The 24,781-nt window shown below is 35.7% G+C and overlaps 1 protein-coding gene across 2 annotated transcripts in view; it reads right to left on the bottom strand.

Annotated features, from left to right (window-relative positions):
- Positions 1 to 2,275: 2,275 nt before the first annotated feature.
- ADSS2 (adenylosuccinate synthase 2) overlaps positions 2,276 to 24,781 on the bottom strand; it is a 32,610-nt gene continuing 10,104 nt past the window's right edge. The window contains exons 2-13 of one of the 2 annotated variants that reach the window (XR_015143519.1): positions 20,644 to 20,746; positions 19,768 to 19,836; positions 17,787 to 17,837; positions 16,851 to 16,917; positions 16,470 to 16,577; positions 15,201 to 15,282; positions 12,377 to 14,033; positions 11,045 to 11,199; positions 9,762 to 9,886; positions 8,434 to 8,531; positions 4,757 to 4,906; positions 2,276 to 3,414 (exon numbers count right to left, since the gene is read on the bottom strand). Coding sequence is in view for 1 of the 2 variants with exons in the window: in XM_086344921.1 (XP_086201047.1) it covers positions 3,362 to 3,414; positions 4,757 to 4,906; positions 8,434 to 8,531; positions 9,762 to 9,886; positions 11,045 to 11,199; positions 12,377 to 12,503; positions 15,201 to 15,282; positions 16,470 to 16,577; positions 16,851 to 16,917; positions 17,787 to 17,837; positions 19,768 to 19,836; positions 20,644 to 20,746 (1,188 nt within the window). In the remaining variant the exon portion in view is untranslated. The remainder of the gene's footprint in view (positions 3,415 to 4,756; positions 4,907 to 8,433; positions 8,532 to 9,761; positions 9,887 to 11,044; positions 11,200 to 12,376; positions 14,034 to 15,200; positions 15,283 to 16,469; positions 16,578 to 16,850; positions 16,918 to 17,786; positions 17,838 to 19,767; positions 19,837 to 20,643; positions 20,747 to 24,781) is intronic. The other variant, XM_086344921.1, reaches the window with a different exon arrangement.

Consider the following 24,781-nt stretch of genomic DNA (forward strand, 5'->3'; position numbering starts at 1 on the left):
AGAGATAACTGCATCTGTTCAATAACTGTATCACTGTTAGGAAAAAAAGAGAGAAGAACCTAAAGATGTAGCCAAGAAGGAAGATTCCTGGCATCACAGACCCTGAAGGTGCTCTGGATGCAGAACCCGGTATGGCAGAGAGCTACAGTGAGAGGATTAACTGAAAGTCTCCACAAAGAAGCATTAATATCCCTATACTGACAAGAAGCCTGACAACTAGGGATCAGCTCCCTAGGCAAAATGATAGAGGTTCTCTAAAGAAATGCTCCCAAAGAAAAGAATCTTAAACATTCTGTTCCCTAGAGACTCCCCAAGCATAGTAGTTGGTCCCCTACTCATCACCCCAAAGTGAAGTCTATCACTACCCCCAAGTTAATAAACTACCCCCAAGAACAGTTATATATACACACATATATATGTATATATACACACACATGTATTAATATACATACATTTCCATTGCCTTAGTCTTAAGTTGTGAAGTAATAAATCAGGTCCATCATCTAACTAATAAGACACAAAGCGATAAACATTAGAGGTATTTTTCAAAGAAATATTTCACAGAACTTAGACAAGAAGCCTCCCAAATGAAAGCTTTGCTTATCATTCTACTGGTTGTCAGTGGTCTATTTGTTGCAGTTTTTTGTTTTAGGGATATATGTTGACTTTTTCTAAACTTTTACTTTTCTCAGTTGTTTTTTAAAAATTTTGTTTATAGTGTTTTTAAAATTTTAATTTGGTCAAATTTTTTTCTTTAGGGTTTCCAAGTTTCCTGTTTTTCTTTAGAAGGCTCTAAAGAGTATATATTTTCTGATATTACTTTTATTACTTAAAACTTTATAACTTAACTTTTATTCTATTATAAATTTCTATTCTATGTTGAGGTTGTTTTGCTATCATTATTTTTAACGTATTCTTTTCCCAGTGAAATGGAGTGCTTACATTACGTTCCCACACATGTGCATCTATTTCTGGAATGTCTAGTCCACTTCCCTTACATATCTGTTCTTTCCCATGACAGTACCACATACTTTGATTTTAGTAGCTTTATACTGCTTTAATATCTGGTAAGTAAAAACCTCCTCTCTCAACACATTCCTTTTTCAAAAATATCTTACACTCTTACATATTCATTTTTTTCACCTAAGCTTCAATAATTTTTGTCCAGTTACAAGGAACACCATGGTGATTCTGGCTGGAATGGCATTACATTCATATACTCATTTGTGAAGGGAAGGCATCCCCATTTAACTGTATTAATATACATAAACATATATACTAGGCAGGTCCTCTCCACACTAAAATATCTTGTTCTGTCATTTATTTCCCTTCTACTAAGTTTTACAATTCAGAGTTTTGTTTCAGCGGTTGTTCCATGCAGTCATTATGCCTCCTGAAGTATATACATATTAGCCTACAGTCCTCATGTAAAACATGGTTTGGTTGTTTGGCTTTACCTTCCTCTGGTTTTTCTTGCCAGCCTCAGCAGCCTCACCAGTCCCTTGCTATTTTGTTCAGTTGCTCAAACTTTCCAAATTATTTCGAGCCTCTGGGTCTTTGCATATTGACTACTTTGTACTCCAGCCACTTAACTCTTTGGTCCGTTTAAATGCTATTTCCACTAAAGGCCTTCTCTGACCTTTTCCAAATTTAGATTAGGTTCTCCTGCATAGCACTCCGGGACTTTTCCATCCTAGCATATGTCTGTTTAGCATGCTCTCCCCACTACAATAAACTTTAGGAAGACTGTGTACTTACTTATCACATACCTAATACCTAGCATATTTACTTGATCAACAAAGACTATTTTAATACAGTTGCCTATGATTTTTAAGACTTAACTGTATCTGAAGAACATATTCTCTCAACCAACTTAATTAGTAACAGCTCATTTTTTTTTTAAACTTTTTGGCTGCACTGCACAGCCTGTGGCATCTTAGTTCCCTGCCCAGGGACTGAACCCGCACCCACTGCCGCAGAAACGCAGAATCGCTGGACCCCCAGGGAAGTCCGCAAACAGCTCACTTTATTTGCTTCTGGACCATTACTAAAGACACGTTTTAATAATGCGAAGCTTATAGCCAAGATAATGGACTCTAAAAACTATCTAAATACACTTAGTAAAGATAAAAGACACTTAGATCCTTTCAAAGATTCTGTTGTTGAGTTTTCCTCACTTTACCCCCCAGACTGTAAAGGTAGAACTCTGTCTTATATGCACTAGTAGTATTACTATTAATTCTCTTATTAGAACAAAAACACAATACACAAAACATACTAGAAATAGTTGGTTCTTTTTAATCAGCTATTGATGGCATAATAAAATAAATTTAAGTGGCACCTAATTTAAACATTTAAAATAGTTCATTGAAGGATAATCTACAACGCAGTACGTTAAGCCAAATAGTCAAAATAACACCTTTTTTTTTTTCAAGAAAGAAGAAATAAAGGCATGATCAAAATTATGACCAACAAGTTGGTTTCGTTTGGACACTTATAGATGACTCTGTAGGCATATTGGCAGGCACGATGTTCAAATATCAACCCATTTGACTTTAGAAATAATGGTAAGAAAGCTATACATTTCAGAATTAATGTCTGAAATAAAAGAAAAATATCCACCAAATATCACAACAGATCTTTTAATGACTAAGTTTTTTAACATTACAATTGTTATTTTAGGGAACACTTTTTTCTTTTCTTTGAACAGTTAGCTAAATGTTCAATGTTAAATAATTTACACAAGAGAAATAAGTTTCGTGTTCTGTACAAATTAGAGGACTCATGAATATAATCCCCTCCCACCACCAAAGCTCAAATTTGCAATGGTCTCAGCAGAAAATAAACAGTTCACAATTTAAACAATTTAAAGCATTACAAAAATTTACAGGACTCCTCTCTTCTCATTTTCTTTAGAACAACAAAGGTTCCAGCGACAGAAATGAATGATCAGAATGTGAAAATATTTGTGCAAAACTGCATTAATTGTTCTGACCATTCAACAGAGGTAAAACCTATGAACACAATAACAATAATGAAGAAAAACTACACTGAAAGTAATTCTATTTTCGATTTCAAACAACATTGATTTTATTATTACTAAATATTCAAAGAAAACGTGGCACCATGAGCAGCAGGAGCAACAAATGATTCGGCAATTATGCCAGCTAAGGAAGCTGACACTGGAAAACGCCAAAGTGTATCTCCACACCAGTCATCCATCTCAAAGACTGGAAACAACTGTAGGGCTTCAAACTCACTTCAATGTCTTTATTCTTGGAATTTGCAGATCATAAACGAAATATTTAAGAAAGTCCTTTCCCCGCCTCTCCAGGAGTGTTTCCTGCATCACTGGTAATCCTTAAAAGAGCTGAATCATAGATTCTCTGGATTTACCTACACCAATCCATTTAACTGGGAGGGAGAAAAAGAGTATAAGAATAGTATTAATCCACGTATAATGTTCAATCTTTGGGATTAACAGATCCCCCGCTTTTCTCAGTGTTTCTCATTTAACTTTCCCCCCATGTCTTTTGCTATCTTTTTCCTCTATTAGCAGATTATGCCAATTTCTAAACAGAATGTGCGGTCAACATCCAGGACAGGGTAGTATGCCTTAAAATTCTCCTGTTTTAATTGTACAATATTTACAACTGTTCAGTTCCTAGTGATTAGTAAAATACTGGCCCAAACCAGCAGAGACCTAAAGAACCTTTAATCAAATTCCTAATTAACTAGAAAAAATAAGCATCTTTAATAAATGGATGACAGTAAGAGGACACTGAAGTGACACTGCAATGTCCATATCCCACAAAAAGTAGAAGTATCTGGAAGAGAATACTGTTTATTTGCACAGCCTGAGAATCTGGCTATTATACCAGTCTAGGGGAATCTCTCCTCATCGGCACTACATGGGCAAACCTTTATGGCATTTTACAGATGTCATTGTTAAACTCACTGCTTTTTATTTCAGAAGACACTGACAAAGTACAGTGAGCAAACATGCTTACAAGATTTAATATCAAGCTGGGAGACACAGCTAGCAATATGGAAAACAAAACAAAACAAAACAAAACAATATGGAAAACAAGATTCATGTTTGGAAATGAACCACAAATATAATCAACAATATAAAATCAGGTTAAGTGCATAACAGATTTTATACAGAGGCTATTTTCCACTCTACCTTTTGTCTCTGAACCAGTACCAAAGGGGAAAAAAGCAATGTTTTAAAAGACAGATTTCACATAACTAGTTCATAGCCATAATTTGGTTATGTCTAACTCCTTGGCCAGCTTACTTATTTTTTTAAATAAAGAACTTTTATTCTTTATTCTTTCATTTTTTTCAAGTTGGATTTCCTATCTTCTGCATCTACTATTTCCTAAACTCTAGTCAAGAAACTTTACCAACTCTCAAGGGTAACAACCTCAAGTGGAAAAGAAATCACAAACCAGTTTTGATGGTGGTAAAGACATAATGATTTATTATTAAGAGGGAGAAAGAAATAAGAATGAATGTCATAGGGCAAAAAGAAAAAAAAAAGACTAACAGAGAATTAAAAACAGGGTCAAAAAGGGTGAGAGGTAATATATTATCTTGAGGCATGTGAAAGATTACAGAAAGATATTTTATCTTTTCCTGGGCATCTGTGCAAATCATAAGCACTCTACTGAGAAATAATCTGTTTTTTATCCTATTTCAAAGGTAGTTGAAATCAAAATAGAAAAAATAGTTGTTCATAAAGTATATTTACCTGGAATTTGAAGTTCATCTTCAATAAATCGAACATAGTTTTGTGCATTAATAGGTAGTTCCTTAAAAGTCCTTGCATTTGATATGTCTGTGTTCCATCCTGGGAGAGTCTTATACTGAACTTCAACTTTATTTAAGACTTCTTGGTTTGCTGAAAGTTAAAGAATAAATATATTTGCCCATGGTGTACACTGCCTATTGTCAAATGAGTTTTTAATACATCACAGGTTCACAATCTCTTACACTGGAGCCAAATAATGTTTTGAAATTTATAATTTTTCAGAATTTAGGGAGGTAGAAAAGTACACTATCTAGTATTTCATAATCAAACATATTTTTGCAGTAATAGGATTATTTACTTTAAGTGGGTACTTTAAGTCAGGTTTTGCTGTCAAATCAGTTTTGGTGCCAAACTTACAACTTTGCGTCTTCAGAGCTTTTTAGATTTCCATACTACGGACTGGGGGCTATGGATCCGTATAACGGCAGCAGTGTCACAGAAAGAAGGTTTGCATACGTGCTCTCACCTGGGAAATCCTCTATTGTTTTTGTGACTGTATACAAAGACTTAGCCGGAAAATTTCTTCATTATCTCACCTAACCAGTTTCTCCGTATTCCCTAATAGAAGCCGAAAACTAAAACAAGAACAGTGTCTTTGACTGGAGGTTGTATGGTGGATGCTATGGTACACTGTCCAGACTTCCCTCTTCAGGATTCACACGCTAATTCCCCAGCTATGGGAGTACTGCCTGCTGAGAATGCACAGTTAAGAATTCTCTTCAGAATCCCCTGGAGCAGCCCATACCAACGACTAATCAAAACGGGGATATGAAGGACCTGCCTACTTACCTTAACTTGGGACTACTCTGGAGGACTATTCTAGTCCCAGAGTTCCCCATGTGACCAACTGAGGGTTTTTCATGGAACTTCTTAGCAGTTCAACTTCTGCTTAATCCTGCTACTTCTCTCCCCCTCCCTTACAGACATTGTTGCTCAGAGCGCTTGCCAACAAACTACCTACACATACATCTCTGTAACGTAGACTGTTTCCCAGGGAACCAAGAGTAAGACAATTGGCGCCAGGAGTGGCTCTAGAATGGGGTCTGGAAGCCTGGTCACTGGCCAGCGGGCTGGCAACAAGGACGACTGCGAGTGGTAGAGAGAGTGCAGCCTTGGGCATGTTCTAGTCGTGCAACTATCCACAGAAGGTGAACTGGGATGCCGTGGTGGGAAGTAAAGCACTGGCAATAGCTGACGTTCTCATTTCATTGTGAGAAATGAGCACAAGGGAAACGTGGAATTGAACAGCTCTGGATGGATGCCATTCATGGACTGGACAAAGACAAAGGTTAATGGAAACACCTAGAGAGAACCTCATCTCCTACAGCGGACAGCAGGAAGAGCTGAGGATCAGGCTTAGGACTCAATCATACAGATGGCAGAGCTCCAGAGAAAGCTGAACTCTCAAATCCAGCGAATCTGCTACGACAAGGCCAGATCCTGTTTGAGAAAAAAGTGGGACCCTGAGACTTTTGAGACATCTGGCTGAATCCTTCTATAGATTCACTGATGGCCTGCAGAATGGCTGAGGCTTCCCCTGGCTTGAGGATGATGTAGAAGCCTCTCAGGGCCTCCTCTCCTGACATGCAAACATAAGTTGGCCAAGGAGTCACAGGGCCTGCTAAAGGAGGAGGGGAAATATATTCTGAAGGATCTATGTAACTGAGCCAATATTTACTAGTAGGAGCGAAAGGAGTATGTACAAAACTGGATCCTAAAGGTACAGGATGAAAGGATTCTACAAGTGGTGGAATAAAAAGTTTAGTAAGAGAATATATGGATACGAGAGTTCTCTCCTATGATCCATGATACAATGAGAAAGTATCATGTTAGGAATGTTCATGGACATCTAGAGAAAGTGATGAACCACACTATGTCGCACTGCTTGTGACAGACCATAGAAGAAGAAATCAAGAGACTCAGTGGGGCTTCTCCTTTTAGCCATGATGGAGTACATGGTTCTAAATGAACTTTTCTAGCATAAATAACTGTAAAACTGAACCAAATACATGACAACTCTTTCCAGGCAGTGGTCAACAGGTAGCACAAACTGTGGTCTCTGAGAGGAAGAAAACTCAAGCAATTCCTGAAACTACTTAACTCTCTGCCAGGGACAATTTCTTGATCAAGGAAAGTCAGGACACTGGAGTCAGTAGGGAATGGTGGTCCTACTGACCTGAGAACACAGATACCAGACTTCAGGAAAGCTGAAGCAGCTAGAACCATCAAGGGCAAGCATCAGAGAGGAGAGAGCTATACAGAGAGGGTATTCCTCCCCCAGAAATGGGTGTGAAGGTACCATGGCTAAAGCTCAACCATACATTCATGGTCCCAGAGGTGGCTCACCGGATAGCAGCTGTCACACAGCTGAGTGAGACAAAGATTCTAGAGGCCAAGCAGTGCTGGTGAAAGGGAAGGGACAGGGTACACTGGAGCTCCAGCACTGCCAGATTGGAAAGATCTCTTTATACCTTAACTCTCCTGGCATCCAGCTGAGACAACAGAAAGGTTGTTCACTGAAAGTAAAAACCAAACTTTAACTTGAAATCTCCTATAGACTCTCCCTCACCCTGCCAGCGCCCCACCCCCTCCCACATCCACCCCTCAATAAAGCCTAAAACTAAGTTCTGCCAAGACCCACAGAGATAATTTGGAGACTGTCTCACACTAGGTTAGAAAGACTTGGGAAACACCTTACAATCTCCATATACTATATGAACAAAGTATAAAAAACCAAGCTATACAAGGTTCAGGATGACAAGCCAGTAATTCAACTGTCCCCTAAAACAAGAACCAATACTCTTCAGAGTAAGATAACGGAATCCAAGTCTCTACAACATATTATGCACAATGTCCAATATTCAACCAAAAGTCATGAGACACAGACACAGTGATCCACAATCAAGGAAAAGAATAGTCAGAAGAAGCCAAACAGGAGATGGCCAGATGTCAGCTAACAAATAATGACTTTAAACATGCTTCTAAGAACTCACAGTTCTCAATTCCAACCTACCAGCCTACCAAGTTCCATTAAGCTACTCTATTCCTTCATTTGACATATTCTTAGTCTTCCAGGACGACTAAACAATTTAACAGTTTCTATTTCTGGAAAATGGAAACATTTTTGGAACTTGCTGAGTAACTGAAGAACTCATATAACTAAAGATATGCCTGAAGAAACCCACTGGCTCTAGTAGGAAATCTCCTTACATCCATCTACTTTAGACACATAAGTCAGAAAAAATCATTCCTGTAGCTTGAAGGACACAGTGGGTTAATGCATTAAAAGCCTGCTTACCCTGACAAGCAGGGCTCTTTTCTCCTATCTCACATTTTCTCAAGGAATGCCTACAGAAAGGTTACTTTCAAAATAGGGAAGATAAGATTCAGGAGCAGCATAACTGGGCCCAGTGCTACCATGTCTCTTCTTTTCTATTCAAGTGTGAACACAAGCTTGTCACGACATAGCACCCAAATCCACAGCAACTATGAAACAAACGTTAGTGCGTATACTTGCACTGTTCACAGAGCGCATTTCAAGTCTGTGGCTGTACGTCATAAATTATACAAAAGAGTTTTATGAATTGCTCTGATACATACACCTAATAAAAGAGTACCTGGAAAATGAGGTATAATTTCACCATCTAATTTGTATGCAACTCCAACTTTGATTTCCGTAAACATGTCCAAAATATCCAATTTGGTAAGTGCCAACCTAATTTTGGAAGAAAGGGAGATGTCAACAACTTGATGAAGGAGTAAAGCAAATTCATACAAAGCTAAAAGTTCCAAAGCAATTCTGAAAACTGGTTAGAATTATATTTTAAAGCATACCACATAAAACACTACAGGGCAATTTATGGATATATTTTCCTCTATTAAAAACAATGACTTAACTGATCTACTAGTGAGTCACTTTTCTAATAACTGTAACAGATTTTCACTGATTGATAGTCCACATCCTCTGGCTTAGTTTCTCAGGATCAGCTAATACATATCCAGAGAGGGCTGCCTGGAGTAAAGGACGCATTCTGTGGCTGACACAGCCAAGACTGACTATTCCACGTGAATGACAAGGTACATGCACGATACATACACGGATGCAATCAATCCTCATTTCTTCACTCTCCTTTAACACTACCCTCTGGTCAGAAACTGTCAAAGGAGAGTGAGGATCTCTTCATAACACATCAAAACCTCCCAATAAACTGACTGGAAAACAGTTTTCTAGGAAAATCTATAGAAATTAGATGAAACACTAGGTCTGAGATTCTTGTCCACAGATTATTTTTTTATCCTTTATTCTAATATTTGCTAAAAGTTAAGCCTAAATAATATAAACATGAATACATTTTTACATTTATTATGTGTATGCAATATTAATAGCAACTTTTGCTGAGCATTTTTAGTGTGCCAGGGAGCATGCTATATACTCTCATCTAGATTTCAAAATACCCCTTGGATGTAGGTAGTACTATTATTTAGATTTTAAAGATGATGAAAAAGGCACAGAAAGATTGACTTACCCAAAGTCACATAGCATAATGTATGGATCTGGTATTTGAATCCAGAAGTCAGATGTCAATCAAGCCTACCCACTCAATCAGTTCCATTGCCTCCCTTCTGATATGCATGCTCCATGTTGCTCCATCTATCTACCTACTCACCTTTCTACCTGCCTGGCTTACCTCCCTCTAAACTTATATGCATGTAAGAGTATCAAGATTTTCTCTCCCAACCTTGGATATCTAGGGAGAAAAACTAGGGTCTCTCTCCTTACGCACCCCTCCCCTGTATTCTGGTCCACTTCTGAACTGCAATTTCATTTGGAGTCTAAAGAGTGAAATTTTTGTATTAGTGCACTACCTCAAGTTCGCACTCCACAAAATTTAACCTGTAGTCAAGAACTGTCATTTATGAAGTAAGGGTTTCTAAGAATACTCACGCAGTAAATCCATTAATCATATGAGCATATTTGAGCAAAACAAGGTCCAACCAGCCACATCTTCTTTTCCTTCCTGTCGTTACACCGAACTCTCTACCCCTTGTTTGTAATAATTCTCCAATTTCCTAAAGAACAGAAAATAAAACTTTAGGATTAGAATACCAATAGTCTAAATCTAGTAGATGATATAACATGTTACAGATGATATAACAAGGCATAAAGTTTCTTAGAGATAAACATCTTTCAGAAAAAATAAGTTGGAAGGTATAATTTCACAGAGATAGATTTTATGTGAAGGAGGCATTATTTGAAATACATCCACTTTTGACTTTATTTTTTAAACACTATTTTAAGACCAACATTTTTTTACATTATACAGATAACTTCTAAAAATTTAGATTAACATATATAAATATTGCATATTAAAAACTAAGCTGCTAATAAATATTTACTAAAATAGGTAAGTTTGGCCAATTTGTTCTAAGAACTATAGTTTGATGGTTTTCCTGAAAACCATAAGGCAAATTCCCATCTAGTAGTTGCTACCACAATGTCCTTCGAAGAAAATTAAGGCTGAAAACAATGCTCAAAGTTCTAAGCTACAGCCACTCCCTACAACCTAATTTTTCCATCTATCATCTATCTATTCCTTAATTTACACCTTTCTGATTAAAGCCATCATTTCATTATCACACATATTCTGACGGAATTACAACTTAAATACTGCTTTGTCAGGTTTGAATTTCAGCCTTGTTTATCTGTGTGGCCTGGGGTAGTTACTTCAGTTCTCCAGGCCTCAGTTTCCCCATATGTAGAATGGGGATGGTAACAGCACCCAGCTCCCAGAGTTGCTGTGAGGATACAAAGAGCTTTTAAGTTTACAGCCATTACACAGGGGCTGGCCTGAGGTCACCACCAAGTAAACAGTGGGCTATGATTAGACAACGTCTGGAGATCACTTTCCTCAACCTTGACTCCTAATAAGCTCTTGGTGAAAGATACCTGTTATTTTTAAATTCTCCCTCCTCTACTATCTTAATCCCCTTCATAACCCACCTTCACTTGCCTGCAATTACAGTTACCTTTAAGTGCCCACTAATTTCCCCCTTTTGTTGCCAATCTGTTGCCACTAACAATAAAGGTATATGTAATTTTCTTTTAGAGTTGTGCTGATTAATCTTGCAAATTAAGTGAAATGCATAAAAGACAATAATTCTTTAAGAAAAAAGCATGATTTTTCATTTTCAAACTTTTGAATCAGATTTACTGAGAAACAGGCTTACATTGTCTTGTTCTGTAGGAAAGGCACCAATACCAACTCTAGTTGTATAAGCTTTCACAACTCCATACACTTCTCCAACGTTTTGAGGGGGCATACCCAAGCCAGTACACACACCTCCAACTGTACAGTTCGAAGAGGTCACAAAAGGATAAGTTCCTAAAAACAGAAACAAACAGTAAAATATACACAAATGATAGACATTATTTTTTCAAATTCTGCATTTGAGTATATTCTAGGTATCTGACAGACTTATGGAACCACCCTTTCAAAGCCTCGATGTTTTATTCCTGATTCTTTCTGTCTGCAGAGATAAAAACATAGGTGGTTAAGCTATAGCTGCAGTGCTGTACTACAGACGCCCCTTGAGTACATGCAATTACTCGGTTCTGTCCAGTAGGTACTCACCTAATTTAATGCCAAAACTCTGCTGTTATCCTACTATGTAGATTTATATTTTATACTTTCCTGTTAATTTAAAACAGGAGTAAATTTTATTTTACTCCCTTGATACGGATACCCCAGCAGCCTGGAGTGACAAGAGTACACCAAGAATTCTGTGGTATTCCACAGTTTATGGCCTTTTGATCTCTCTTCAGGGAATAAACCCCAGAAATGACAAGAGTAAACAAAGGTGTACTTCCTATCCCCCCCAACCCTGACCCCAAGATCCTATTCATACTTGAACTCTCTCCTACGCTAATTAGACACTGCTTTCTTCCAGATTGGATAGGCATATTATGGTATCAAGAATATGTATCTACTGTACACAAGTACACTTTAATTGGCTTACTTGGAATCAAAAGTCAATGAAATGTTAGTAACAGCTGAGAACAGTCTTATACTGAGAGATCATGTTTAGCTTGAAGGTCAACAAAGGCAGTAGTTTGAAGATGATAAGTATCAAATTTTTAAATTCAGAATCTCACATCCAGGGAGTTAATTAAACAGACTTCCATAGATCTTAGGATGTGCATGCTTAGTAACAATGTATATTATTAGCTCTTGACAGTTTTTAAAAGGTTGAATTATAGGTTCTTTCACAGAATTCACCTAATCATCTTTCAGTTCCAAGGAAATAGTCTGGAATTGCTATAAACCAAACAACAACAAAAATCCCATTGACCCAAAGAGTGATTTCATTTTTCTAATAACTGCAAAACACAAAATATTCCCTTTTTAAAAAAAGGGTTAGGATAAGATGACAAACTTTCATCATTCCTGAATATACAAGCAAAAAGCCTTATTCTAAAATACTTTAATGCTAACATTAATTATGCATATCTTAAGCAATTTAGGACTCAGATATGCTCCCCGTAAATTGTATTTCACTTACCAAAATCAATATCTAGTAGTGCTGCATTTGCACCTTCTACCAAGATTTTCTTTGGTGGTCCATGGAGAGCTTCATACAGGAAATAAACTCCATCTCTCACCATTGGCTTAATCCTTTCCATATAACCCTATATACAAAGATAAAAACCAAGCTCGATGTATACTAATAAATTTACAATGTAAACTATCTGAGTAAAAATCACCCAACTTTTGACAATGAAAACTGACAACTGTAAAGGAGAAGGGGATTGGTGACAATGCTCACCCTATTGCAACATTTGGATTGGCTTTGGTCTCTCATGCTGATTCCCCAGAACCAGAAAAGAGACACTATTTTAAGAAAAGTAGAGATACAATGAAATTCAAAGGTTCTACTTCAACCTCACTGCAAATAATGATAACAATCTTCTGAACAGCCCAGTACTCATACTTCATATAACAGCTTTTAGGAAAACAAAAAGAACTGAATATTGTGCTTTTATATTTTGTAGGTATTAAAAAAGCAGCACTTAAGAGTCCATATAACCATAAGTGCATCAAAGTCTTTCTCAAAATGTTGTGAGGACCACCAGTGTCACTGCCAAGCAAGCATCAATAATTGATTACTAATATTCTTTTCCCACTGTATTCCATTACAGTAAAATACCTTAGCAGTATTACTAGTAATATCAAATACTAACTCACATAAACATGATAAAACTTTCTCAAAACATGTTTAAAGTATTAATAATACTGCTTAATTCTAGAGATTCAATTAAAAATATAAACAAGAGTTCTCCCAAGGCCTATAGTATAACTGCAATAAAATTTAGTTTCAACCATGTTTAAGTGTTTAGCCAGACCAGTAAGGAAATTCCAAGATCCACTCATGAACTCACTAAGTATGTTATACCTATTGATGGACATATAATCCCCCTCTGGCTCTAGTCGCCAGTCTCATGCTTCTTTCTGTTTTAGTCCTTTATTTTTAATGTCTGAAGTGACTGTACCATTCATCATGTTCCTTAAAGTCCTGGTTCAACATACAGCAGTCCCCCCACATATCCTAGGGGAATATGTTCCAAGACCCCCAGGGGATGCCTGAAACCACAGACAATACCAAACTCTACATACACTGTGTTTTCTACTATCCATAGACACCTTTGATAATATTTGTTATAAATGAGGCACAGCAAGAGATCAACAATAACCGATAATTAAATAGAACACTTATGACAATATACTATAGTAAAAATTATGTAACACAGTTATACTTTTCCAACAGCAGAACTAGCATAAATTTCTTTTTCCTTGGATAGAAGACTTATTCTTACTGTAGACCTTAGCAACCACAGCATATTTTTTTCTTTCCTTATTAAGTCAAGAATTTTCACTGTATGGTTTCTCTTTGGTATATCCAAATTGCCAGCATTACTGCTCTTGTACCTTGGGGCCATTAGTAAGTTAAAAGGGTCACTTGAATATAAGCACTGTGATACCAGGACAGTCAATCTGGCAAGTGAAATGGCTAGTCAGCGACTAACGGACAGGATGCACTGGACAAAGGGATGATTGATGTCTTGGGCAGGATGGAGCAGGACAGCAAGAGGTTTCATCACACTACTCAGAAGGTCTCAAATTTAAAACTTAAGAGTTGTTTCGCACTTGACCACAGGAAACTGAAACCACAAAAAGCAAAATCAAGGATAAGGGGGGAATACTGTTCAACACCTATTAAGAATCTTCTTACTTAATTCTGGTCATTATTATTCATATACTTTACATTCATATGGAATATAAAATAGAATTGAAAAGATACACCCGTATATTAGCATGTAAATATTTTCAAGTTGCTACTAATAAATTTAAAATATTTGTTGCATGACAGAACGAAAACAAAGTGGCAGTCTACTCTGAGCAACAATCAATATACTGAAATCCAAATACCTAACATTCACAATGTCCCTTGAAGGTCACTTTTTCAAAAGAAATTCAGTGAGTAGGTGACCTAAGGTCTGCTACAACTCTAAAATGATATATAAGGTATGTAAATTCCTACTCAGTTCTGGAACTGATGTCATACTTATTCACAGGAAACAAAGAGTAATGGTCAGACACAACGGAAGCAGCTTGAAACTCCAAAGATTTTGGAGGAAAGGAAGGGTAGAGAGGATAGGCAACTTGATTACTGACTAACTTAGGCACCAACTGTGGTCCTAATCTTTGGTCAATCACCTTCTATGTCTCTAAAGAGTACAGTGCTTTAGAGCTGTCCCTTTAATTGACCCTTTGGGGTATCAGTCCTACCTGTGCTGGTTAGCTTTAAAAGTTATCATCTCTCACTTGTCCCTTAGTTGATCTACCCTCCAAATGCTTATGAGTGATTTTTATATAATACAAAGTTAGTCCTTTTTTTCTGCTCAAAATTATTGAGTAGCTAACCTTCCTATTACTGCATATAACATCAACACAAGACTTATGATTTGGTTCCTACTTGTCTAACTTTTTGTGATCTCATTCACTGTAGCCTGTCAAGCTCCTTTTCAAGTACTTTATTCTTGCTCCCTGGTCCCCAGTGGATGTTTTGTTAAAGGCACATCATGTAAAATTACTCAAACATGCCACGTCCTTTTAGGCCTATATGCTTTTAGACTTAAAAATACAAATTCACTTTACCAGTTCTTACCTATAATACTTTACACATATCTGTGCGGCACTTACTAACCACATGTTCTTCAATCTCGTATTTTCAGTTCCTAATACAAAGACTGAATGAATGAAAGATCTAGATGCTATTTTGGCAAACAAGTTTTAAAAAGGACATTATAAATGTCAGAAAGCATTACCTTGAGTTTTTGTAATTCACCTTCAATGTCTATTTCCAAAGTAGGGTATATAGATTTGTACTGGTTAGCCAGAACTTTGAATCTGAGAAAAAACAGATAAATCAAGACCTTAGCTCTGTTTTAAAATATTCTGAATAATTTCATTCTATTCAAATGATTTCTGGAGTTAAGTGGTCTTAATAACAATCCCCAAAGTGAAGTTATACTCTGAGAAACAGAATCTAATTAAGGTCAGTCATATGAATAAATGATACATTCAAAATATTTTTTACTGATAGGAATATCAACAATATAATTAAGGTGATGTGTGTGAGGGGCAGGAGGAGCAGGGAATGACTCAAATCTGTAACCACAAGACTTAAATCTGAATTAATTATATATTTTTTTTTTTTTTTTAAATTTTTGTGTCAAGCTGCACGCCCGAGCAGGCTCGAACCGCGCTTAGACAGCGAGCGTAAGAGCCCCAATCAGCCTGGGAAAACGCGGGGAAACCTGGAGCTAGGCGCGCGAAGTGCGGCCCGCGCCGCCGCTGAATTAATTATATTATACTCTGTGAAAGATAAAAGGGAATGGTCTAAAATGATGCTTTTAGGAGAGTCAGCGGCAGACATTAGCAACTTGTCTCCAATATTCTCACTGGAGGTGCCCTAACAATGCAGACAGACAAACTGCTGACTGAAAATGGATACAGCGAGTGATCTTCAATGCTGTTATTAGATGCAACCAACTAACTCATTACTGAGTCACCATATACTTTACTGATGATTATTAGGTTTCCCACGGAGATTTTTCTACAGTGATTAAATGTCAAGGGGGCATTCCTATTTTTCAAGCTGAGCTTGATACATGTTAGTTCACAAGTACTTGATAACCTAATTATTTCTAGGTGAAAGGACACAGCAGTGTCTTTGAACTTGAAAATCTGAGGATCAAGACCCTAGGATATGCAGACTCCACCACAGCACTGCCACATACTCCCGGAAACATGTCTATTTCTCAGTAAAGCATTCTAAATTCCAATCCTTAAATATAATTTTGGCTTTGTCTTTCTGGGGGTACTCATATGATATCAACATCATGTTATTTTCATGAAGTTAATCTCAAATTAAGGATCAATTCAAATGTAATAAAAAATAGTATTTCAAAAGAAACAAAAAAGCCAACCACCACAAATCAAGTAGAATACAGATTTTTATCAATTTGCATATTGAGTTTTAAAAATTCTAAAAATCCATTTGTTCTTTCCATTTCAAAATACAAGATAGTTACCTCTCAGAGAAGCCACCAAAGTCAGAAACAAGATCGCACATCCTGAGTCCACTCCGAGCAGCTTTGGAAGAATAAACTGGGCCAATGCCCTTTTTTGTGGTACCCAAACTTAAAAATAGATCAAAACAAGCTCTGAGTTAGAAGAGAAAGATCCAGTTCTTAATGTCAGCTGACCACAAAGAATTAAGTTACTATGAGTGTTTTCTGTTTATGCTATTTTATTTTCATGATCTTAATGATTTTCTCTGAAATCTAAACAGGATAGTCTAATAGCTATTTTTCTTAAACTTCTGGCCCAGAATTGAAACAAAAAAAGACCAGATATGCTTAAAACTGCACATACACACCCACCCACAAAAACCCACAAAAAACAGAACATACTTTTTTCCTGCTTGTTCTTGTCTCTGTTGTTCCTGGATACCATCAGCTGCTTGATGAAAATCAAATACTGAGGGAGAAAAAACAAAATCAGCTGTTATTGACTCAAAAGTAATGTAGGAAAGCAAAATGTATTTTGTTTTAAATTACTTAAGTTACAAATCCCTTCAGCCTAGCTTATGACAAATACAAGCCTAACTGGTATATTATTATGAAAATATACCTGTTCATTCATTCCTATTTATTGCAATCTATCATATTTTTACAAATGAGTCCTTAAGACAGTAATTTTGGAATTCTATAAAGCTCATTTACTAAGATATTCTCTGCAAGTTTTGGACTCTAGAAATCTGGGGGTTATGTTGATCATCTCCCTCTTCTCTTTCTCATAAGCTAATAGTGGAGATAATATTAAAAAAATAAAATCCCAGAGAAATCAGGAGAGAAGAAAAAACACAAAGAACAAATAGAAAACAAAGAGTAAATATAAATTCAACCATACCACTAAGTATACTAAAAGTAAATAGTTTAAATACTCCAATTAAAAGGAACATTATCACAATGAATAAAAAGCAAAGTCCCAATATACTTGTTGACAATAAATGAGCGATAAATATAAAGATATAAATAGGCTAATAATATATGCAAATAAATGCTCTTTGTATTTTAATATGGCTTATTTTCAAATAGAAGTAGCAAAGCCTCTTGAAATACTGCTTATTCATTTGGTTAGCTAATTCTTCAGAAGTAGGTAATCTTAACCTAGTCCTTATCAGAAACAGAAGAAAAAAATTATTAATATTTCATGTACTTGAACTCAATTGTTACAATTCATCCTACTTAGTTTTCAATAAAATTAAAGATCAAATCATCTATTAAACGCTTTCATGTTTCTGATGAAAAGACAGTTATATATAAATACAGTGTACCCCCCCTTACCAATATGAGCTCTGTCAGATATGATAAGCCTTTTCTCCCAGCCTTCCAGACCTAGAAGGAAGGGAAGAATAGACATGCTTAATTGAACATTTGTATAATAATGTTTAAATCTTAATTTCCTTATAAATACAACGTTTAAAAGTGTTTTTCACTGAAGTAATCATTTTAGTATTTTTTCTTCTGCATAGGAAATATGTTTAACAAGAATTTTCTCATCTGTCATTATACAAACTCATTCACAAATTCTATCTTTCTAAATGTTTTGCTCTAAGTTATTCCAAACTCAAGCCAGCCATAGCCACATAAAATACTTTTAAGCATCCAAAAACACAAATGGTACAAAATATCATTTTGTCAGCAGTGGGGAGTGAGGAGCAGAGCATGGGGAGAATTTTGAGAAAGGGAGTTAATTTTGGGAATGGTGCCCTTTCCCAAGACAATTACAAAAAATGTGATTAAACAAATAATAAAATGTTCTCACTAATTCTTCCAAAGTACTATCAATTACTGCACTTATCACACTGAATTATAAGAAGATCTATGTATCTTCCCATTTAAGTGTGAATGCCTGAGAGTAGGAGTCATGAGTTTTCATAACATGGGGTCTGGTATCCAATAAATGTTCAAAGAAAATGACTAAATGTTCAAAGAAAATGAATAAATAAATGAATTTAAATATTTTTCTTTAAAGACAGAACCTTAGGTTATATGTATTCTAAGGATTAGCCACCCAGCCCAGGTTATATGTATTCAAGGATAAGCCACCAAATACTAATTTTGAAAATTAGTATTTGAATAGTAAAAAATATTAATTACTTTTGATAATATTCAAAGATTTGTTTTAAAAATATTCCTTATAAAGAAGATATTAAGGCCCCCATAGTTGTTGACATGTAAACACATATGTATTCTAAAGTTAGCTTAGGCAATATTATAAAGTAAATATTACAAAGAAATTCAGTAAGGTGGATTCAGCTGGGTTAGGCAGGGAAGAAGGAAAAACAGTAGGGCAAAACTGTTAAGGGGGATGAAGAACAGCGGAGAGCAGCATGGGAACCTCAACCTAACCAATTAAAGAAAGCAGACACAACAAACAGGTAAAATTTCAGGAAGACTACAGAGAGAGAAGCAAGACAGGCTTCTTTTAAGTCAGATTTAGTTGTAAGGAACACTTAAGGATGGATGGACTGCTACTTTTACGCATGAAAGATAAACTTTAAAAATCTAATAGAACAGTACATTAAACATGAGTTAAGGGGAAACTACACTAATGATTTTTCTCAATTATGTTTTATTTGTATTGTCACAGTCCCCTCAAACCCTAGAAAGGCAGCCAAATTGAATGTAAACAGACTTCCAAAACCCCAGAAAACATAAGAGAAGGCAGGAAATCAAGTCTTTTTTTTTTTTTAAGATGGAAGTGGATTCACTGCATAGAAGCGTTTTCCTCACTTGGAGGGAGGGATCTAAACAACCCTCTTTTGTCCTGGGTTGAGTAACCAAGGGACTTCCAGATCCTCTAGGAAACGAGGCTAATAGTGTACAAAATGGGCTACAGTGCCTTCCTGAAACTGCCTTCAGCTAATTTTGGTTTGTGCAGAAGAGGATGCTAGCAACCACAAGTGACAAGATGAGCTTGTTTCCCAGAGTCGTGCCACCAACATATAGGAATTCTAGCTACCTAAAGATACGGTTTGCGGACAACCAATGTGTAAAAATTCAGGACTTACACAATGAACTTGCTATGCTTGTTTTTTGTTTAGAACACTGATTATAATGAATAAAATATAATAAAAATTTATTCAAATAAATAAAAATTATGACATAAAAATTATGTCCCAATAACCTGTAATTTTAAAGTAGAAGATAAAAATGTGAAGTTTTTTTCTGGAATGAGAGTCCCTTTAAAACTTTACCCTTGCCCCCCACCAAAAAAAACAAATAACTGGTTACCAAATAAAGCAGACTCATTCTTTCATACCTTTTCCTTTTTGAACATTTTTTTCTGCTTCCTCAAACAATCCAGGTAGATGAATCACCACACCATTTCCTTAAAAAATAAAACACATACACACAAATAAACAACTCCCAACTTTAAACATCTATATTTGTAATACATAATGATATTTAAACAAAGACATTTACAATAACCCTTATCTAGAATAGTAGAAGAGCGATACACTTTAATTAGTAGAACATTCCGATTTATCAGGGAGTTACCACAGAAATGACTCCAAGTCTTAAATAGTAGTAAAATGTAAATATACAATTGAACATAATGCACATAATATAAAACACTTAAAACTATACTCAATAAACTTTGAAATTTCTTTGAAATGAAGTGAAACTGTTATTTTGAAAGGAACCAGTTATATAGTTTTAGGCAAAATGAACCAGATCACAGTCTTTCAACTTGGGGACTCAAACCAATTAGTGGCCATAAAATCAATTTACTGGGTTGTGATTAGCATTTTTAAAAATAAGACTAGAAGAGAAAATGTCAGATTGCATCTTATGTTACAAGCCTTCAGAATCCATCCATGAAACATAGACTTCTCGCTTTTCTTACTATGCTTCACAGTGCTTGGAAACCTGATTCGATGATCCAACACTTTGCTACACAGTTAAGATGCCAAAAGGAAATAAATGCAAAGTAATCATTCCAAAAAGTATTAGGGCTAAAAGATCTAAAAGATGTGTTAAACAGTCCAAGTCAGGTATATTCCAGGAGGTACCACTGTCAGGATTAATAAGCAATCAATAAATCATTTGATTAGAGATTAAATAAGCTTAATGAAAAATAAACACTATTATCAACTGGGGGAAGAAAATCCCTAAGTTCAGTTTACATACTTACCAATGAATGCAGTAACATTTGGGTTAATTATTCCACTGGGTAAAAGGTGAAAATCATACTCCACAGAATCTACAACAACTGTATGGCCAGCATTATTTCCTCCCTGAAATACAAGATTGGGAAAACTAAACCTAACAATGAATATGACAAGCAATATAACTCCTTCCAAAGTGAATTAATGATCTCCTACTACAATGACAACGTTACTTGAGGCAACCCAAGTATTTGCCACGAATACTTATTCTCTAGAGGCTTACAACAGTTTGGCCATCCTCTTTCCTTTCCCTACTTGACTGATTATTCCTAACAGTATCTAGAAATTAGAGAATTCAGATTTCTGGAAGACTGGAAGACATATCCCGTCTTAAAAAGAGAAAGAAATGAACAAAGTACAGGGAACAATCAGCTTGTTATTCTGTTTCTGGCACTATGTGGAACATGTAGCAATCTACTTAATTATCCATGACACTGATCTTTAAAATATCCTTAAAATTGAAAAAGTAATCTATCCTAACTTGATAGAAATATTCATATAATTCTCATTGTCTTAAAAGTGTGACAAGCAACTCTGATCTAAAATTATTATTCCTATATGGATTTATCAACTAGGATATCTCCCAAGCAATTCCCTCAACTATTAGTTACCCTGAAGACTAATTTTTAAATTTTAAAATCAGTCTTGTGAGCTTGGTTAGTGACCAACTCCTTGAATCTGCTTGTCTCTGGCTTAAGTAATACACTGGGTCAAGGAACTTCTAAAGCTGAGCATCATAGTACAAATCCATGGTGAAATTTCTACTCTATGAAACAAAATGTAAAACTGAATTATAAAAATCAGGTACAAATGAGACAGTATTAAGTGACCAGACAATTTTTCTAATTTCTAAGCTTAAAAAGCATGAGGAAAAGACACAAATCAATTTGATTATGTTTAAACGTCTACAGAACACTAATTTAAAAATAAACAACAAACTAGGAATATATCTGAAGAAATAAAAAGTTTAACTTCTTTGCAGGACATGACTGGTTTAACTTGATCACAAGGCTACCAAATTTATGTACTTTTACTGTCATCATGAATTCACAAAAATGCCAGAAAAATAGGTCCTGCAAAAAAAAATCTTCAACAAAGCAAATACTTATTTACAGTGTTTTGCACTGCACAAAGAATTCCTTGCTTAAAGACTAGAGTTATGTCATGTATGTTTAAAAGGAAACAAAAGACTTGGCAGTGGTAGCCTGTAGTCTACCAGGTAACAGGGAGGTGACAAGACACAGGAAGACAGAAGCAGGGATTTAAGCAACACCTCCTTCACCTGATTCCATCAAAGAACAGGTGAATTTTTTTTGACTATTTACTTATTTGTAGGCAACGTCTGCACATGGATACAAAAGGCACAGTAGGATGCGCAGTAAAAAGTCAAGTCTTTCTGGTATTCTGCTCTCCCTTACCTGCTACAGGCTGCTGTTACTGCCTGCTTTGTGTGTCCTTCCCTAAGTAATTCTGCATATACAAACACATATTTGCATATTCCACCTATGCAAATAATAGCAAAGATATATACCTGGGCAAATTGCTTTTCTACTTAACAAATCTTAAAGCTCATTCTCTATAACCTTGCAAACCTTTTAACAGCTGCACTGTATTCTTTTTTATAAGGACACATACATTTATTAAACTGGTCCCACAGAAAGGCATTTGGATTGTTTCCAACCTTTTGTCTTTATTAACAATGTTGCAATATACTTCCTGGTCATACTTTATTATTATTTTACCCTTGGCAAGTTTATCACCAACTCTGACAGAATCCTAAAACATATTACATAAACTAAAGAATATACTGGAAAAAAAAAAAGAACATATTGATCTTAGTCTTTCTTAAATAATCCACTGAACAATTCTTACTTGGTTTTTATGGCTTTTCTTTCATTCTATCCCTCATACCAATATTAGCCTTTTTATCACAACTTTCTGTGATTTAGGAAACTTCCAAGTTTCAGGAAAAATATTTTCAGAGTATAAAAATTCATTAAAATTTCTTCAAATCTTAGGAAAATGTTAATTTGTTATTATAACTATTTACATTGTTATAAAACACTAAATGTAATGAATTCATATTAAACTGTTATCAAGTACTGGTGACTTTGAAACAATCCATAAAGTGTTATTATTTAAGCAGAATCAGTTTTCTTTTTAATTCATCATTTGCTTAATATAAAACAAACTATCCACTTTGTAATTCTGATGTAGACTTTTAAAATAACTCTCTTTATACATTTTTTTTACACAGTTGTTTTTAAAGATATACTAATATAGTCATTTGGATAAATAATTTTTAACTCAGTTGTTCTTGTGTATAACAAAGCCTACTACTCTCTTAGATAATATCTTACTAAGACAGGACATAATGATGGAAGGATAGTGGCTGATATATTTGTTTGAGACAGGTCATTGTGATTGGTGATAAATGACTTTAGGGCAATACATTGGTTTACTTCTTTGAGTTCTTCCAAGTTTACACACAGGTGGTGGTTCAGGCTAGAAAAGTTCAGCTGCAAAAGGCTTGAAACCACACTTTCGTGAACAGCTTGCTCATTCAAACGTTAACCAAGATTGTTCAATAATCAATGCCTTATTAAGGATTACTATATGGTTTAAATCCCACTTAAATTGTTTAATTGAGTAGGAAAATATGGTTAAATATATTCAAGAATAACCCTAAACTATCCTGTTGAGGAGTTAAGGGAGAAAATGCGTGTATTAGCTAGTATGCTTGGTCACTAGTGCCCTACAAGGGTTGGGGTGTAAAAGCTTCTAACCTTGAAACACTTGCTGTGCAGAAGAGTCCTGAGGTGAACTGAGACGGAGCTACTCATAAGGCATTTTTTGACAAATCTATATATGATACAGCTTTCAGTATAGTCATTTCACAAAAAGCCTCAGATGAAGCTTCAAATTTCAACTGCCTATTTGGATGCCAACCTAAAATATGTATAAATTTTGTGTGCAATGTGCTTAGTCGCTCAATTGTGTCCAACTCTTTGTGACCCCATGGACTGTAGCTCCTCTGTCCATGTGGATTCTATAGGCAAGAATACTGGAGTGGACTGCCATGCCCTCCTCCAGGGGATCTTCCCAATCCAGGTATCAAACCCAGGTCTCCCGCATTGCAGGCAGATTCTTTACCATCTGAGACACCAGGAAAGGCCATAAATTGTGTGGAATATACAAAATTCTTCTTGGGAGCTGAGGAAATTGTTCTGAAACACAGGTCCAAGGAGGGGTCACATGTTAGCAGCAGACAGCAAAAACGAAGAGGTTTCAACAGAACTACCATTGCCAGTCTCACCCAACCAACACCCATGACCACATTACCAGGGCAAATAGTCCTTCTGTATCCACAGGAGATTGGTGCCAGGACCCCCAGAGACACCAAAATCCACAAGTGTTTAAATAGTGCAACATTTGCATATAACTTATGCAAACCCTCAGGGATACTTTAAATCATCTCCAGATTACTTATAATACCCAATACAACATAAAGTCTATGTAAATAAAGTTTTGCTTTTTGGAACTTTCTGGATTTTTTTTTCAATTTATTTTTGACTGACAGTTGGTTGAATCCTTGGATACAGAACCCATGGATACGGAGGGCCAACTGTACTCTCAACTGCAGACTCCCACATTTGCGATGAAGAGCGTCTCACATGGGCAACTCTCTGCAGTATGTACCTAGATAAGTAGCAAGGACATATATATTTATTAATGTTTCTCCTAACTAGCACTGGGAAGGCCAGATAAATGATGGAAGATAAATATATCTTTCATTCTATTTTTAACAGATGCCTCAAAGCAAATTTTGAAAAGTATCCTCCCAGATCCAACATTAGTCACATATTTATATTAATAGTTATATGTAACTACCTCTTGTTGCTTTGCTAAATTTCCATAACACTTATGATCCCACTCATTTATGCAGCATTTAACAAATACTTCTAAATATCACAGCTGTATATTTTATACTACTTAACTAAAAAACAGAATATGTTCAATTGTTATAGAAACAAGGAGTTGTGGAACAGTAATTAATGCTGTTTTACAGATCAACCGTATCAATCGAGAAAATGTTTCTTAATG

The sequence above is a fragment of the Bos grunniens genome, chromosome 16, assembly GCF_055505025.1.
Source record: "Bos grunniens cultivar Pamir isolate PY7600 chromosome 16, Bosgru_T2T1.0, whole genome shotgun sequence".
Taxonomy (NCBI): domain Eukaryota; kingdom Metazoa; phylum Chordata; class Mammalia; order Artiodactyla; family Bovidae; genus Bos; species Bos grunniens.